Genomic DNA, 18,665 nt, shown 5'->3' with positions numbered 1-18,665 from the left:
GGTGGGCCCCCACAAATGCCCCTGTCCCCATTGGATTTTCCAGGAGATGAGAGAGGAGGCAGTGGCACGATAGGTGGCACAGAGAGGAGCACAGTGTAGCCGTGGTGACAGAGATTCTATTTTAATCCCCTTGATGGCCCCAACAGAGATGTTGGGATGGATTAAACAGATGTGTGCATTGCTTTTCAGCTACTCAGGCTCTTATCTCAGTGCTGTGCAACAAGGGAAAAAAAATCTTTCTAAACAGGGCCAACCAGTCCAGTGCAACTCCCTGGACTGGGCTGAGTTGACTCTTTTAAAGATTTTTATCCCCTTTCCACTAGCACCGAAAAGAGCTCCCAGCAGCTGCAGCAAGCTATGTGTCCAATCTCTCTCCCCTGACACAGTGTCACTGCAGAGCAACACTGCATTGGGGGCATTTGTTGTTGTTCAGTCGTGTCTGACTCTTCGTGACCCCATGGACCATAGCACGCCAGGCCTTCCTGTCCTCTGCTCTCTCCCAGAGTGTGCTCAAGTCCATATTCAATTATTCATTGCATCCGTGATGCTATCTAGCCATCTCATCTTCTGCCATCCCCTTCTCCTTTGGCCTTCAATCTTTCCCAGAATCAGGGTCTTTTCCAGTGACTTTTCTCTTCGCATTAGATGGCCAAAATATTTGAGCTTCAGCTTCAGTATCTGTCCTTCCAAGGAGCATTCAGGGTTGATTTCCTTTAGGACTGACCGATTTGACCTCCTTGCAGTCCAGGGGACTCGTAAGAGTCTTCTCCAGCACCACAGTTCGAAAGCATTGATTCTTCGGCGCTCAGCCTTCCTTATAGTCCAGCTCTCACAGCCATACGTTGCTACTGGGAAAACCATAGCTTTGATTATACGAACCTTTGTCAGCAAGGTGATGTCTCTGTTTCTTACTATGCTGTCTAGGTTTGCCATAGCTTTCCCCCCAAGGAGCAAGCGTCTTTTAATTTCATGGCTACAGTCACCGTCTGTGGTGATCTTGGAGCCCAAGAAAATAAAATCTGTCACTGCTTCCATTTCTTCCCCTTCTATATGCCAGGAAGTGATGGGGCCAGATGCCATGATTTTAGTTTTTTGAATGTTGAGTTTCAAACCAGCTTTTGCACTCTCCACTTTCACCCTCAGCAAGAAGCTATTTAGATCCTCTTCGCTTTCTGCCATTAAGGTGGTATCATCTGTGTATCTGAGGTTGTTGATAATTCTCCCAGCAATCTTAATTCCGACCTGTGATTCATCCAACCCGGCTTTTCTCATGATGTACTCTGCATATAAGTTAAATAAGCAGGGCGACAATATACAGCCTTGTCGTACTCCTTTCCCAATTTTGAACCAATCGGTTGTTCTATGTCTGGTTCTTACTGTTCCTTCTTGATCCTCGTACAGGTTTCTCAGGAGACAGGTAAGGTGGTCTGGTACTCCCATCTCTTTAAGGATTTGCCACAGTTTGTTGTGATCCACACAATCAAAGGCTTTAGCGTAGTCAATGAAGCAGAAATAGATGTTTTTCTGGAATTCTCTTGCTTTCTCCATGATCCAGCGAATGTTGGCCATTTGATCTCTAGTTCTTCTGCCTCTTCGAAACCTAGCTTGTACTTCCAGTAGTTCTCGGTTCACATACTGCTGAAGCCTAGCTTGTAGGATTTTGAGCATAACCTTGCTGGCATGTGAAATGAGTGCAATTGTACAGTAGTTTGAACACTCTTTGGCATTGCCCTTCTTTGGAGTTGGAATGTTAACTGACCTTTTCCAGTCTTGTGGCCATTGTTGAGTGTTCCAAATTTGTTGGTATATTGAGTGCAGCACTTTCACAGCATCATCTTTTAGGATCTTAAATAGCTTAGCTGGAATACTGTCATCTCCGCTAGCTTTGTTGTTAGTAATGCTTCCTGAGGCCCACTTGACTTCACTCTCGCGGATGTCCGGCTCAAGTTCAGTGTCCGCACTATCATGGCTATCAGGGACATTAAGATCTTTCCTGTATAGTTCTTCTGTGTATTCTTTCCATCTCTTCTTAATCTCATCTGCTTCTGTTAGGTCCCTGCCTTCTTTGTCCTTTATCATGCCCGTCTTTGCACAAAACATTCCCTTGAGACCTCCGATTTTCTTGAAAAGATCTGTAGTCTTTCCCATTCTATTGTTTTCCTTGATTTCTTTGTGTTGTTCATTTAAGAAGGCCTTCTTGTCTCTCCTTGCTATTCTCTGGAACTCTGCATTCAGTTAGGTATATCTTCCCCTTTCTCCCTTGCTTTTTGCTTCCCTTCTTTCGTCAGCTACTTGTAAAGCCTCATCAGACAGCCACTTGGCTTTCTTGCATTTCTTTTTCTTTGGGATGGATTGAGTTGCTGCCTCCTGAGCAATGTTACGTCCATAGTTCCTCAGGCTAATATGAGGAGTAATCCCTTAAATCTATTCGTCACCTCCACTGTATATTCATAAGGGATATGATTTAGGTCATACCTGAATGGTTTAGTGGTTTTCCCTGTTGTTGTTTATTCGTTCAGTCGCTTCCGACTCTTCATGACTTCATGGACCAGCCCACGCCAGAGCTTCCTGTCGGCCATCACCACCCCCAGCTCCCCCAAGGTCGAGTCCGTCACCTCCAGAATATCATCCATCCCTTGGTCAGCCCCTCTTCCTTTTGCCTTCCACTTTCCCTAGCATCAGCATCTTCTCCAGGATATCCTGTCTTCTCATTATGTGGCCAAAGTACTTCAGTTTTGCCTTTAATATCATTCCCTCGAGTGAGCAGTCTGGCTTTATTGCCTGGAGTATGGACTGGTTTGATCTTCTATAGCGTCTGCAGTAATCTTTGCACCTAGAAAGACAAAGTCTGTCACTGCCTCCACGTTTTCTCCCTCTATTTGCCAGTTATCAATCAAGCTGGTTGCCATAATCTTGGGGTTTTTTGAGGTTGAACTGTAACCCAGCTTTTGCACTTTCTTCTTTCACCTTCATCATAAGGTTCCTCAGCTCCTCCTCGCTTTCAGCCATCAGGTTTTCCCTACGTTCTTCAATTTAAGCCGAAATTTTGCAATAAGAAGCTCATGATCTGAGCCACAGTCAGCTTCAGGTCTTGTTTTTACTGACTGTATAGAGCTTCTCCATCTTTGGCTGCAAAGGACATAATCAATCTGATGTTGATATTGACCATCTGGTGATGTCCATGTGTAGAGTCACCTCTTGTGCTGTTGGAAAAGAGTGTTTGCTATGATCAGCGTGTTCTTTTGGCAAAACTCGATTAGCCTTTGTCCTGCTTCATTTTGTACACCAAGGCCATGCTTGCCTGTTATCCCGGTGATTTCTTGACTTCCTACTTTAGCATTCCAATCCCCTATGATGAAGAGGACATCTTTTTTTGGTGTTAGTTCTAGAAGGTGTTGTAGGTCTTCATAGAACTGATCAACCTCAGCTTCTTCGGCCTCAGTGGTTGGGGTATAGACTTGAATTACCGTGATGTTGAATGGTTTGCCTTGGATTCGTACTGAGATCATTCTATCATTTTTGAGATTGTACCCCAGTACTGCTTTTCCCACCCTTTTGTTGACTATGAGTGCTACTCCATTTCTTCTAAGGGATTCTTGCCCACAGTAGTAGATATAATGGTCACCTGAATTAAATTCGCCCATGCTTGTCCATTTTAGTTCTCTGATTCCCAAGATGTCGATGTTCAATCTTGCCATCTCATGTTTGACCACCTCCAGCTTACCTTGATTCATTGATCTTACATTCCAGGTTCCTAAACCATATTGTTCTTTACAGCATCGGACTTTCTTTTCGCCACCAGACACATCCACAGCTGAGTGTCCTTTCAGCTTTGGCCCAGCCGCTTCACTCTTTCTGGCGCTACTTGGAAATTCCCTCTGCTCTTCCCCAGTAGTATATTGGACACCTTCCGACCTGAGGGGCTCATCTTACGGCATCATATCTTTTAGCCTTGTGATACGTTCCATGGGGTTTTCTCGGCAAGAATACTGGAGTGGGTTGCCATTTCCTTCTCCAGTGGACCACATTTTGTCAGAACTCTCCACCATGACCGGTCCATCTTGGGTGGCCCTGCATGGCATAGCTTACGGCTTCACTGAGTTACGCAAGCCCCTTCGCCACAACAAGGCAGTGATCCATGAAGGGGATTGGGGGCAATGGGCAGAGATAAAACAGATGGCTCTTTTGCTTATTGTAGCCACTTGGAGCTCTTCGTAGCACCAAGTGGCAGGGGAACAATTCCTAAAGGGGCTCACTTGGCCCCAGATGGATGGAGCCTTTAAGAATGTTTCCCCCCTTACTTCCTGGTGCTGAGACAAGTGGGGAATGATTTCCAAGTGCACCAGAGGTCCTTCCCCAGTCTAGTGTCTCTTTGGAACTAGGCTGCATTGATGACATTGGGAAGGGATTAAAATTATGGCTCTGTTGCTCTCTTGCTGCACTGCTCAGTGTTCCTCCAGTTGCAGTGCAGGTGTTTTTTTTCCCCCTAAACCCCATAGCTGCATGGTGGATTAACAGTAAAATCATGGCTAGGGAGATTAGTAAACCTCCCCTCCTTATGCAGGGGGTCCAAATCAAAATTATACTATGGTGTGGATACGTAGCTATGTCTTCAATGTAATGTGTAGTTTGCCTGTTAGATAATAGGAACAGCAACTACAACAAACCAAAGACAGTAAGATGTGTTCCTCAAAACACTTAGTTGTTTAGGCTTTTAAAATCCAATTAACTTATGACCAAACTATACATCACATTAAATGCATTATTGCATCTGACATGACTGTTTCTTTAATCCAAAATAACAGCCATGGAGTGAGGGACTAATTAGCATTGTGGGGAAAGGGAATTTGACCATGTGACTCCATCCTAGATCCTGACAAAAACTGCAACAATCCACCCCTCCACCCCACTCCTAAGCTGCTATTTTCATTGGGAGCCAGTGGAAGCTTTCCTCCAAATACAAATAGCAGCTTCTAGGACTCTGCCCCATTCTCAGGCCACAAAATCGTGGAGGCATTTTGGTTTGGTGGGCAAATAGTGGGGGTGGGACTCACTGATGTGCCTCCCAACTTTTCACTGCTGCTGGCCACCATTTTTCTCCCCCAGAATGGTCCTGAACAATATTATGTCATGACATAGTTCTGAGGCATATTCTGGCCCAAAAATATAGAAGTATCCACTAAGAACTGCCATTCCCATCCACCCACCTACCTATGTCCAGAATGGTCCTTGGAATGGTGCTACATCATAATGTAGGGTCATTCTGGGGCATTTTGCCAAGGAAAAAGTGGCAGCCAGCAGCAACAAGGAGCTAGGGCTGATACTGGTGAGTTTCTATCTCCTGAATGCGCACAGGGAGATGGGTCTCCAACCCCTTTGAACACTGCCCCTTCCCTCCACTTTTGGACCAGTACTACTATGCTAAAAATTATTCAGATAAAATCAAACAAGCCATTTGTTCTTTTATTTTGGGGTGCATTTTAGATGTATGGTAAACGAGCACCTTGGGAAGACCCCTCAAAGTGGATAGCAGAGACTTGCCCATGGAGTTCACTTCAGCATGATTGGTCATCATTACTTCAGTTAAGACCTGAAGATGTTGGTTATGAAGGTTATGCATCTGCCAAAGAAGGAACCACCTCAAAGCACATTCCGCAGACAGAGTCAGAAGGAGATCCTTTGGTAAATTGAACACTTTTTATTCTTCTTCATATACTTAACTGTATGTCTTTCATCCTAACCAATTAATATGTACAACAGCCAAAAATTTGGTTGGTTATTTTGAATCAATACGTGAAACTTACTTTAGCTGTCTCTCAGAGTTCTCAGAGGACCTGTCCATTAGAGAGCTCTCTCCCATTCCTACCAATACCACACACCCCTTCTATTCCTAGACTGCATGGAACATGATTCCCTGCTCACTCCCATTTTGATTCCCTTCATTCAAACATGCTGCCACCTTTAGCCTCTTTCTTTCATCCCCACCATTCCTTTGGGTCCCTTACACTCAGTTCATTGCCTACTCCGCTCCCTTTTCTTGACTCAGTTGTATTTGTATTGGCCCAGCTTTTTTACCATTTATTACAATATAATTTACATCCCTGCAATGTCTTGAGAAATTAGGTAAAAGTTTAAAAAATTTCCCCAAGTAACTTGCCTAGAATCATTAAGAATGCCTGTCTATTTGATGTTAAGTTTGAGAAAGTTATTCATCTAAGTTGGCAGCAAATCCTAGTGTATATAGAGAAGCCCTTTCTCCAAACAGTCTTGAGTTATTCTGTGGTTACATTCTGTTGTCAACTCCATCCATTTTGTGTACCCATGATAATGTTGGTGTTCATGTTTCCTTATTCTGAATGTTCACGTTTCCTTATTCTGAAATGAAAAAGAATTTAATCAGTAGCCCCTGATTATATAGCCCTTTCCCTCAGTGTATTTCTTAACTTTGCATTAACCCCTTGGATGTGTAAAATAATTCAAAGTATGCAGCAAGTTAAGGAGTTATCATCTCAGGATATATGTCAGTCCCAAACATTCTGGCCCAGTCTCTAATATTCCATCACACTTTAAAGTGAGCAAGAAAGTGAACACAGATCGGGGTTATGCAGATGGGAGCAGGCTTGGTTCGTAATACCTGGGGTCATCAAGGGCAGGGAACTAATTCATTCCCTTCCTCTGTTCCATGAATACATCTCTTTTATTTTCTTCTACTTAAGTGAATGGCTGCTATTCATTCTGTTGGGTCTGTGTGTAGGGGGGCAAGGGGAGCCCTGCCCTGGCAAGAGGAGAAAGAGAGCTTGAGGAGTATTATGGACAGTGGGCAGAAGGTCCCAGAAAAATGTATTGGAGAGAGGATATAAAGAACCAGAGTTTGTGGGGAAGGCGCGCACAGAGAGAGAGAGAGAGAGAGAGAGAAAGCATGCATGCATTAGGGGAGAGAAGCCACAGAAACCCAGAGGAATATTAGAGGTGTGTGAGGGGTGAGAAGACCTTGAGAAGATTTCTGTGCAAAGGGAATAGGGAGCTGCATTGGAGACTGGTGGGCTGAAGCGATAGGTTCACAGATTGGAGAGAGAGCTTGAGGAGAGAGCTCGAGGAGTATTATGGACAGTGGGCAGAAGGTATTATGGACAGTGGGCAGCTCAAGAGAGCTTGAGGAGTATTATGGACAGTGGGCAGAAGGTCCCAGAAAAATGTATTGGAGAGAGGATATAAAGAACCAGAGTTTGTGGGGAAGGCGCGCACAGAGAGTGAGAGAGAGAGAGAGAGAGAGAGAGAAAGCATGCATGCATTAGGGGAGAGAAGCCACAGAAACCCAGAGGAATATTAGAGGTGTGTGAGGGGTGAGAAGACCTTGAGAAGATTTCTGTGCGAAGGGAATAGGGAGCTGCATTGGAGACTGGTGGGCTGAAGCGATAGGTTCACAGATTGGAGCCCTTCCTTCCCCTCGGTTTCCATAGCCACCCATACATTTCATAAGCCTTTTACTAATAACATAAACAAGAGTAACAACATTATGCAACTCAAGGAAGTGTGACTGGCAGCTATGTAGAATGGCAGAGTTCTATATAGATGTGGCAGCTATAAAGCCACCTTGATCTCAGGAGGCCTGAATAAATCCGAGAAGATGGTACTAGGAAAAGTAAAATGCTTCCTCTTCTTTACACGCATTTTTGCCAGAGAAACCAGAGTTCTTTGTTTTAAATAATACACCATTTTAAAATGCTGTCAGTGTAGATCAGTTCCCTGGACACTATGGCAAGAGGGAAGCTTTATAAATACCAACTATAATTGCGGTAATTTTAGGCACTGAGCATCTTTGAACTCCCCAGGGCTCTTGATGTTAAGTAAGATGTGCTTAAAGGCTCTTCTGGAACCCAGCCTCATAGCTGTGGTGTGCTTTTTTTCTTACCAAGGTCAGCTCCTGGACAGCAGATGCTTCTTTCTGTATTCAGCAGCTGGCTTCAACCCATTCCACGTCAACCCCCACCTCCCTTCTCTGAGACAGTGTGGATGTGTATGCAAAAGTGATCAAGTTTCTTTTTCTCCCCCAATATATTTTTGTACCAAAACATCAGTCTTTTTTTTTTCTTTTTTCTTTTTTTACCTTAGATAAGTGTTGGCACTGGGAAAATAGATTCAGAGTCACGAACTACCTCTCTCTTATATACTTTTGAATTCCTGTATCTTTGGATTCTTCCCCAGTTTCAATTGTTTCCATGCCATTTGAGACATTAAAAAAAGAAGAGGAGGAATTCAAAGGTTTACCTTGGAGAAACCATCTTAGCCAGCTCTGATTTTTCAAAGCGCTGTGCCATTGTGAAGAAGTATTATGACCATCACATCTTTTTTGCCTGTTACATGTCTTGGAAATAACAGCCACAGCTGCATTAATACTTATATCAATGACAAGCATTTCCATATTTCTCTCTCAGATGAATATGCTAATGAGGCTCAAAGAAGCAGCCAGTTACTCAAGCGCACAGAGCTGCGACAGCGATACTGCCAGTCACCACGATGATATTCTGGACCCCTCACTTGAATCGACTCTCTAGAGGGAGATGGGCCTGGTTAGAGGATGCTGGTAAACCTATTCCTGCTTCAAGTGCTGCCAGTATTGAAGCACCAGGTCAGAGTGGCCCAGAAGAGAGAGGGGGGTGGGGATAGAGTGTGTTGTGTCATATACAGGTGGTCGACTTAACTCTGACAAGTCAGGAAAGCAAATCAAAATGGAACGCTTGAATTAGTTTACTTTCAAGACATTTCAGTATCAATGGAGCTGAGTGAGACTCCATCAATCAACTGGAAAGGGCCTTTAACAGGGGGGCTACTAAGCAGATTGCACATGTATTAGCCAAACTGGAATCTTTGGGTTTTTCTTTTTCTTCCTGTCTCAAACGTTTACAGTGCAAGCCTTTTATTTCACACTTCAATTTACTCTGAGGTGCTGCGTTTGTGATCTTCTTGATCCTCTAACCTCTGTTGTGCTCCATGGCACTCATTACAGGACTCTAGTAGTGTTTGAATTGTACACTGCTGCCCATTCCAAAATGAGATGGAGAAAAAAATGAGAGTAAACTCAATAAGCACAAACAGTATTGTGCAATTGCCAGGAAAACGCTACTGTGATATGCTGGATAAGTGCCAATTTGATACCAAACTGCTGTGTTTGCAGTGATGTGGTCCACCAAGATTTCTGGGGGGGGGGGGGGTTGTGTAAAAAATCATCTGTTTTATATACTTCTTTTTAACCACAAGTGTATTTTCTAAACACCTGCCCACCTCTTAACCAGGGTTTTTTTAAACACATGCACACAACAACCCAATTCTTATCTGATGCTGACTAAAGGCTTTCTTAGGGCTTCGTTTGTTTTGAGCCTTTTCAGTGGGGAGGGTGGGGGGAAAGAGAACATTTCCTATGGTGCTGTCTCACTGCCTTAAAACCAATTTCTAGAACAGTTTTACAGTTGGTTTAATTTGTTAAACCATTGATTATTTACACTGTTTTCTTTCTTCATCTACTAACGAGAGAGCATCAGTGAACACAGTAGCCTCATGCCCGTAGATCATGATTTTTTTTAATGAAGTGGCTCAATGGGCGAACTCTTGATATAGATATATAGATAGATATATAGTATTTTTATCTTGTGTGAATAGATTGCCAACCATCTAAAATATTCAAGTGACCCGGAGGCCACTCACAATTAACTATGATTGAAAACAAAAGCCCAACAATTGGCTCATCCATTTGGTCCTATGGAAAAGAGCTTATCAAGAGAGAGAGAAAGAGAGAGAGAGAGAGATGTTTGGAAAAAGTTATCCAGCAGAGCTGGGTGCACTTGATGCAACATGAGCACAAATATTTCTTTATTTTTCCCCTCCTCTTTTTTCTAGTTTGAAGCACGTTGTTTTAATTGCAATTGTACATGAAGAAATTCAGCATTAAACAACACTGCCACAGTGATGTCCACTGTGGAAGAGAGAAAAGTTTATACTGTAAAAGGGGAAGGGGGGTTGGTTTTGCACAGTCTACAGGGAGGGTATTGTAAATATTTAAAAAAAAGCCTTGCACAAATGAAAGCAAACAAACAGCGACAACAACAAAAAAATAAGAAACTGTATTTTATCCTGTTGGTGTTAAGAGATGTTTCATTTACTGAGATTACCTGTATGTTGCAAACAGATCCAGAACGCAAACCGTACAATCTGGTTTTTTTAACCTGGTGTGTTTGTCCTGTATTTAGAACTGTTATGACTATGCAGGAGCTACCCGTACTAGAGTGAGCATGTTTCAATTTACATTATAAAACCAATACATCTTAGGGAAAAACAGAAACGGTGTTTATCTTTCCTGGCAGGCTACACCAGATTGAATGAAAACTGATCAGAGTAATTGGATATGCTGGTTCAAATTAATACAAACAGTCCAAGGGCCATGGCATCGTGTAGACATGCACTTGTGCACCGAGAGCCACAGTCCTGAAACTGTCCACTTGGAGCATGCCCAGGTGTGTGTGTGTGTGTGTGTGTGTGTGTGCGCGCGCGCCAGTGGAGCACTTTCCGGATCCAGCTAGCCAATGGATACCTTCAGGACATGTAACTGGTGCTACGGATTCCTGTGACCATCATGTGGCCATCTGTTTTATAAAACAAAGACAAAGTCATCGGTGCAGGTTTTTTTGCCGCATCACTGAAGCTACAGGTCTCCTGCATGGTGCTATTGCCCTAATAAATAAAACTCTGGTTATATGCACATAGAATGTAGTCAGACTGATGCCAGGAACCAAATGCTAGCTTACTTTCTCATATCGTTCAATGACATGCCTCTCTCTGGCAAATGACTAAACAACAACTGCTCTTTATGATATATGTGGTCCAAAACCACACACACAAACCCATGAATTCCTGCCATTTTTGACACACATGCACACACGTACAAAACCTGTATGTATGTATCATGTAATACAACTTTTCCTGCAATACATCTCAGTGAGTCCACCTAGTTTACAACTTAAAAAAATTGCTTGTGAAACATTTGTCTGTATACATTTTATATTTTGTACATTTTTGATGTAACATATCATGTAAATAGACAGAAACAGTGAGATAAATCATCTGAAAAGTTTTGTAGTCTTTGTAAAGCCCTATTAATAAGTATTTGGTGTCATCAGACTTAACTGAATGATGTATTTTCTATTGATTTATTGTTCTTCTAGCTTGTAAACCAGCTTGCATATATTTTTTGCAGGTGTGCACACTGTATCTGTCTAAATTATTACTTTGCCATTAAAGTGGAATTATTTATTGACAACTGAGTTTGTTGTCTTTGCGAGCAGGTGATTAGATAGTTTCATGGTAATTTATACATACTGGCTAATTCGGCTTCAGAAACCTCCGAATACTAGGTTACAGAAACAGTGACTTGTATCCTTCTTCAGCAACTTATCCTAGGATTGTGTAATCCTAAATTTAAAACCCTTTGGAGAAAAACAAAGGATTGTAGAGAAAAAAATGCTGGAGTTTAATGTTTGACAGATTATGTCAAAGAAAAGTACCACAGCATAGTAAAATATTGCAAATACTCCAGCCCATCTGAGCAAATAGCTCATGGTTGTGGAACCTGAAAGGACTGTACACAGCAGGTGCACCTGACTTCTATTGTACACTCTGAGCATAGGAGAGCCTGCACAGGCTTGTGCAGATGAACTCCCTGTTGAGAAGCCCATAGGAGCTCCCCACTTTGGTGCTGGGAGTGCATGGGTCATGCGTGCACTGATCCTTGGGAGGAAGAATTCAGGGGACAGCAACATGATTTCCCTACCTCCACAGTTCATTTGCACATGTGGAAACCTTAATACTGTCATCTACCCTTGGGCCGTACTAGTACTGTGCCTTATTGTTGATATCCGGAGAGCTCTGACATGTTCACTGCTCTCTCTCCACAAGTTTCTGCGATCACAGAAGGAAAATAAACCCCTGTGGCTTATTTTCCCTCTCGACCTGTGCTGGTCACAAGTGGCCTAATTACTATAATTACCCTCACTGGGTGCGGGTTGTGACCACCTTGAAACCCATAGCTTGTTCAAGGTTTTCAGGGTGGTTTGTTTGCTGGGTTCAGATGTCATGACAACCAGTGCCTGATGAAGGTAATTATACTAATTAGGCAGCTCATGATCAACACTCTTTGATCGTGGGAACCCACCCATAGACTGCTTTGCAAGGTTAGGCAAATGAAATTCATAGGGTTGGATGCAAAAAGTTTCTACACACAGCAGGGCTGGTGGAAGCTGACCCCCCATCTCTCCGCCCCACCCCCTCCACAAGGCTCTCCCTAGGACTGGGGGATCCTGCTGAATGGGGTGTGCTAAGGGACAGAAAGAAGAGGTAACTCTGAAAAATCAGGTAGAAGCAGCTTTTGCGAATGGGAGCTCCAGTTGTTTGCCACTGATTTTTTTTTAGGTTCCCCTTCTCCCCTCATCCCTCCATGCCACAGCTTGCCCCATTCAATAGGTCTCCCAACCCTCAGTGGAGTCTTTCTGGGGTGGAGGGGTGCCTCCAGGGGAAGAGGAGGCAGGGAAGTAAGCTTCTGTCAGCTCCATTAGGAATGCTTTTCTCTGAATCCAACCCATGAGCCAGGGAAGAGAGAGGGCACACCTGTTGTATCAAGAGAGACTCCCCCTGCCCCCCAGCCAGAAAACATTAACTGTTACAGCACCCATCCTCTGGAATGTGCTCCCAATTGGCACCAGGCAGGCAGCATGGACAAAAAGGGTATAAGAACATAAGAGCCATGCTGAATCAGACCAAAGGCCTATCTAGTCTAGCATTCTGTTTACACAGTGGCCAACCAGCTGGCTGTGGGAAGCCCACAAGCAGGACCTGAGGGTAAGAGTACCTTGCCACTTATGTTCCCCAGCAACTGGTATACAGAGGCACTGCCTCAGATGCTGGAGGAAATGTGTTGATAGTCTTATCCTCCATGAAGTTTTCTAAGCCCTTTTAAAGCCATCCAAGTTGGAGGCCATCGATACATCTTGTGGTTGCAAAGTCTATAGTTCAACTATGCGCTGTGTGAAGAAGTCCTTCCTTTTATCTGTCCTGAATCTCCTACCACTCAGCTTCGTGGGATGACCCTGGGTTCTAGCATTACGGGCGAGGGAGAAAACCTTTAGAGTACATTAAATGTCTTACTGTTAATATCATGCTTAGTCTACACAGAGATTAATAAATCCTCACCCCAAAACATTGTATTGGTCTTACAGAAGCTCTTGGCTTCCCCTCAAACTCCTCAGAGCTTTCACCTACAGAACTCACTTTGACTGAGTTCAGATGATCGCACAGGGGGAAGAAGCCATTGTGGCTTCTCCCCCCACCCCCGTGCTGCAGCGCAGGTTGGCGGGTTGGCAGGGGTGGCTTCGTACCAACCCTACAACCCACAAAGTGCAGCAATGGTTGTAGGGTGGGTATGAAGCTACCCATGCCATGCCGCGTGCCGAGTTCAGTCAACATGCCAACCCACACTGCAGCATGTGGAATTATGCAAATAGAGGGTCACACATGTGGCACATGCAGGGACGGGGGGCGGGGAGCCACGATGGCTTCTTCCCCCTACACAAACGTCTGAACACCCCCTTTGAATTACACATTAGGAAAACATTCCTTGGAAACTACTTACACAGGTGTAGAATAGTTCTGACAAAATTCACTATGTAAGTGAAAAACTCATGGATTTCTTGAAAATTCTTCAAATGTGTCATCTGAGGAACATCCCAAAAATTCACTTCAGATTTTGCTTAGGTGAAATTTTGGTGGCAACTCTAGTCTACACATTACAGGAAAGCGTTCAATAAGCCCCACTGAAACCAATAAGCCCCACGGTAGGATAGCCGCTCTGAAGTATACATGAATTGTATTAGTACCATGCTGTTAGTTATGAACTTTTCTCTCTTTCACCCACCTGATTGTAGGACTCATAACTTCATAACTTGGGAGACAGGAGACCTGTAGTTGATGGGTGTACTCAGATTATTTGTACTTTAAGAAATACAACCAGGACTAATAGCTGCGGTTGAACAAAATGCAGTACGATACTTTGTCCCAGAACAGGTGAAAAAAAGGAATATGACTCAAAAGTTCACCCCCACCCACCCCTGCCTTTATTTCCTTATACTTTGCAGGTCTTCCTCTATGATGCAACAGAGATTCAGAAAGACTATGTTTTAGGCGATGTCACTGACATAAAAACGTGCGTATTTCCTTTTGCATATCCTTTTGAAATCAGTTAAAAGAAAAACCAGGCAGTCATGAGGCTACATTTATTTAGGATGCAATCTTATTGAGATAGACATCAGCCTCCAAACTCGGAGCCTGATGCCTGTCCGATGCAGGGTGGACAGAGCACAGAGGGGATCCTCTCCTCCGTGCTCCAGCCGCCCTGTATTTATGGCTAGATGCATGTTTTGGGGCATCTAGCTGAGGCTTCAGGGAGGGGGAGGGAAGGGGCCTGGAGACTGAATAAGAAGCTGTCTTAAACATCTTCCATGGTCTCCTCCCCTTCCTGCCCTGGGAACACCCCCTTTTCGCCCTCTTCGTGCTCCATTTACAAGCACAAGGATGGCGTCATCATGGAAAGAACAGCGCCAGCTACGAGGGGGCGGGGTCAGGGAGTGCAGTTTCTAGAAACTGAAAAACCCTATGGCCATCTAGGCAGTGTCTAGTGGCCATAGGACTGTTCTCCCCAGTTATTAAAGACTGGCTGTGTGCGTGTGCATGTATTATTAAGAGACGGATGGAGCTTTTTTTCTAGGGATGTACGAAAGTCTCTTACCTGTATCGAAATTTGATTCGCGGTGGGGGGGAGGCGCTCCATTCCTCCCCCCAAAATTCTGGCTGGGGGGGAGGCGCTCTGTCCCTCCCCCCAAAAATTCTGGCCGGGGGGGAGGCGCTCCATCCCTCCCCCCTGAAATTCTGGCCAGGGGGGGAGGCGCTCCGTCCCTCCACCCTCGAATCCTGGCCGGCCGGGCCGCAAATGGCGGCGGCCATAGCCGCCGCCGTTTGCATCCCTGCCGTCAGCCGTGATAGGCTACGTAAATGTTTACGTAGCCTATCACGGCCAAGTGAAAAAAAACAACAACGCGCGTACGTAAATGGCGGCGCCCATGGGCGCCGCAATTTGCATTCCTTATTTTGGCACATCTAGTCTACGTAAATATTTACGTAGACTACGGCGAAAATAAGGGGAACGCAAATAGCGTAGCGTCTACACTATTTGCGTTCCCCTTTTCGCCGTAGTCTACGTAAATGTTTATGTAGACTAGATGTGCCAAAATAAGGAACACAAATGGCGGCGCCCATGGGCGCCGCCATTTGTGTACGCGCGGTTGTTGTTTTTTCACTCAGCCATGATAGGCTACGTAAACATTTACGCAGCCTATCACGGTATTTTTAAAAAATCTAGCCGTGATAGGCTACGTAAATCTTTACGTAGCCTATCACGTTTTGTTGTTGCTGTTTTTTACTGGAAATGGCAGCGGTGGCAGCCGGTCGGAAGACCGGCCGCCGCCGCACCACCGCCGGAACCGCCGCCAGGAGGATTCGCCCAAGGTAAGTCCCATCCCGGGGGGGGGGGCGCGGGGGGAGCAGACAGTTTCGCCACCAATTTCGGGGGGCCGAATGCGCTGGCATTCGGCCTCGCCGAGATTCATGGCGAAATCCTCTGACATCCCTATTTTTTTCACAGGTCTCTGTTAATAAGGAAAACACAGGGGTTTTTTGAGCCTTAACATCAGCTTTATAGTTTCCTTTTTCTTTTTTCCTGAGAAGTGACCTGCTGGTGCTGATTACCACATTGAAAGATTGCCAGAAATATGTACAGATAACATTTGCACACACTTCTCTATTGGCTTCTTGGCCTTTCCCTATATCATACCGTACATGCAAAAAGAAAGACCTGCAGCTGCTGCAAAGTGCTCTCATACAACAGTTTGTTGCAGTATGGCCTTGTAGAGTGATATTTGTTGTTGACAGTGATATTGTGCATAACTATTATGGGGTATACTTTGACTGCTGTTGGGCTATCTGTGGCAAAACCTAATCCTCAGCTCCTATTGAGTGTTTTTATTTATTTCATTTCTACACCACCCAATAGCCGAAGCTCTCTGTGTTTACTTGTCAGGCTTCACTTCTCGTTCATCCTGACCAGATCAACTGCCTGTCCTGATAACAGGGGGCATATTCACTGGCTGAAAAGACTGGGCATCTTTGCACTTCTGCTGAGTAGTAGATCAGCGTAGGACCCCCCCCCCCAACTGTGTGAGAGAGATTGGAACCTGGCTCAGCAGTACAAGCCACGCATCCTCATCATGTCCTGTCCTACCTCAGCTCAAGACTCCCAGGAGAGGTGGAGTGGAAGCAGTGGCACCTATTAGAAGATCACATCAGGTTATGCCAGAGGTGGGAAACCTCTTTCAGATGGGGGGCTGAATTCTGTTTTGGAGAAGCTCTCAGGGGCCGCATTCCAGCGGTGGGTGGGCCCAAGGCAAAGGGGGTGGCCCCAGCATACCAGCATATTTTATCTTAAAGCTCTTACTGCCAGTATCTAAGCCTTAGGAGAGTCATTTTAACCATAAAGAATGGGGAAAACCTGCACAAAAGCAGGGAAACTACCAAATAATTGGAGGTTGGCAATAAGGTGGTGGAGCCAGGGGAAGGGAGCATGGCTGTCTGGGGAGATCAGACAGCTGGATTGGGACTCTAGGAGGACTGAATTTAACCCCTGGGCCTGAGGTTCCCCTCCCCTGGGTTATGCAGATCAAAAAAGCCAGGCCTGTCAGGACCTTGGACAGATCACTGTAGCAAGTGCTGGCCAGTACTCACTCAAGAAGAGCTGTTGTCTCAGCAACATGCTGAGACCGTATGAAGGATGGCTAGTTTGAATCTGCTGTTAACCCTGCCTCCTCTGAGGAGCTATTTTTGTTTCTTAACGGGCCACTGCCCAGTTCTACAGCCACTGGCTTCTACGGCATGGGGACAGTGAGGACTGCATTGGCGAGTTCCCTCCAAGTCTGAGAGGACAGTAAAGCCACGTCCTTTGGCCTGGAAGGTTCCGGAATAGCAAACAAGAGCTCATTGGATGATACCTCCTCTCACTCTGAGTCTTCCTCTGATGCAGAGAGGGAACTGAGGCCAGAGAACATGGCACCCATGGCTTTCTTCTGGCCTATGCAAATATTAATGGAGTAACATTGGTTGAGATGTTCTTGTGGCTACTATAACTTTTTTTTTTTTTTTGCAAAGAAGAAATGTTATTTATGGAAGTTATCTTGAGAGCCAGTGACTACTTCAGCATGGAAAGGGACAGGAAGCATTTGAGGGTACTGTTCCAAACTTGGATAAACTATTCGTTTTAGTTCAATTTAATTTCAAGCCAGTATATGAGCATGAGCTAAGCCAGAGACATCCCATTGTTAGCTGTGGAATTGCATCTTTCCTTCTATAGCTCAGAATCAGGCCCAACACCAGAAGTTCTCATTTAGATTACATCACAGCCAATGTGTGTGTCCTGCTTCACATGCATCAGCTATGGTAACTGTCATGGAGGAGAATGTCTGTTACTTATTCATCCTTGTACCTTCTCTGAGATATTACAGTATGATATTTAGGCTGCAATCCTGTACCGACTTACCTAGGAGTAAGCCCCATTGAATTAAATGGGCCTTAGTTTTCATAGAATCATAGAATAGTAGGGATGGAATGGGCCTATAAGACCAGGATTGCCTCATTAATTGCCAAATTGCATTTGTGTTACTGTACATCTGTCACTCATCTGCTTTCATGTGGATGTGTGACTGATGACTCCCTGGACTGCTATGACAGATATTGAATGTTGGATGTGCTGGATAAGGGTTTTCCCCACAAAATCATTGTGTCATTCTTTCTGCTGTGCCATTCTTTATGCCATAATTAAACAAACATATTTCCTTAGAGGGTGGCTTATTTTCCCTGATAACTGAATAATATCATTTGAATTAAATGCTGCTACCAATAAGTTAGCTCATGCTGTAGCGATAAATGCACTCTCATTGTACAAATGTATTTCTGCATAATAATACCAGCAGCAGAAAATGGAATCTGTCATAGAAGATAAATTATGCAAGGACCAGGCCATGTGGCCTGTTTGCTGCATTAAATTGCTTTTTGTTTGTTCCTCATTCAACTACATTCTTAAGTAAACATTGATAAATAGTACTGAGTGATCACATTGTTACCAAGAGCAGCCTTCTACCAGCACTCAGGTTTATTATGCAGCACAATTATTTGACGGCCTTATGGCTGTGTGTTTCCTCCACTTTTAAGGCTTTATTCAATTAGATCTTATTTACAGAGGGAAGTATACTAGCATAATTCAGTGAAAGGGGAGGGGTGAAATTGTGAATCCTATAGAAGAAAAATAAACATCCCTATCTAGGCAGTCTCCTGGCCTGTGGGGACCTGGTACTGCTGACTGAGATGATGGGTGCTTGCCTACAACCTCAGTTACAACCAAACACCCCACTGCCCAGCATAGTTCCCATATAGTCACTCTTGCATAGTCTTGAATGAGCAATTAAGAGTCATTGGCTTTACAAATTTCCAAAGGGAAATTGGTGAAGCAAAATTTATCAGGA

At 44.4% G+C, this 18,665-nt stretch overlaps 1 protein-coding gene and 1 long non-coding RNA gene across 3 annotated transcripts in view; one reads left to right on the top strand and one right to left on the bottom strand.

Moving 5' to 3' along the window:
• NAV3 (neuron navigator 3) overlaps positions 1 to 11,309 on the top strand; it is a 351,861-nt gene extending 340,552 nt beyond the window's left edge. For both annotated transcript variants that reach the window (XM_084810412.1, XM_084810411.1), the window contains 2 exons: positions 5,485 to 5,682; positions 8,436 to 11,309. In XM_084810412.1, the coding sequence (XP_084666538.1) occupies positions 5,485 to 5,682; positions 8,436 to 8,555 (318 nt within the window). In that variant the 3' untranslated portion in view covers positions 8,556 to 11,309. The remainder of the gene's footprint in view (positions 1 to 5,484; positions 5,683 to 8,435) is intronic.
• The window catches only part of LOC146339872 (uncharacterized), a 31,574-nt gene continuing 18,593 nt past the window's right edge, over positions 5,685 to 18,665 (bottom strand). The window contains exon 3 of the long non-coding RNA XR_014784393.1: positions 5,685 to 6,375. This is a non-coding gene — a long non-coding RNA (uncharacterized LOC146339872). The remainder of the gene's footprint in view (positions 6,376 to 18,665) is intronic.

Source organism: Heloderma suspectum, chromosome 7 (assembly GCF_057233095.1).
Source record: "Heloderma suspectum isolate Gila_16-S chromosome 7, 16-S_ref, whole genome shotgun sequence".
Taxonomy (NCBI): Eukaryota; Metazoa; Chordata; class Lepidosauria; order Squamata; family Helodermatidae; genus Heloderma; species Heloderma suspectum.
This window is presented reverse-complemented; position numbering and strand designations above follow the sequence as displayed.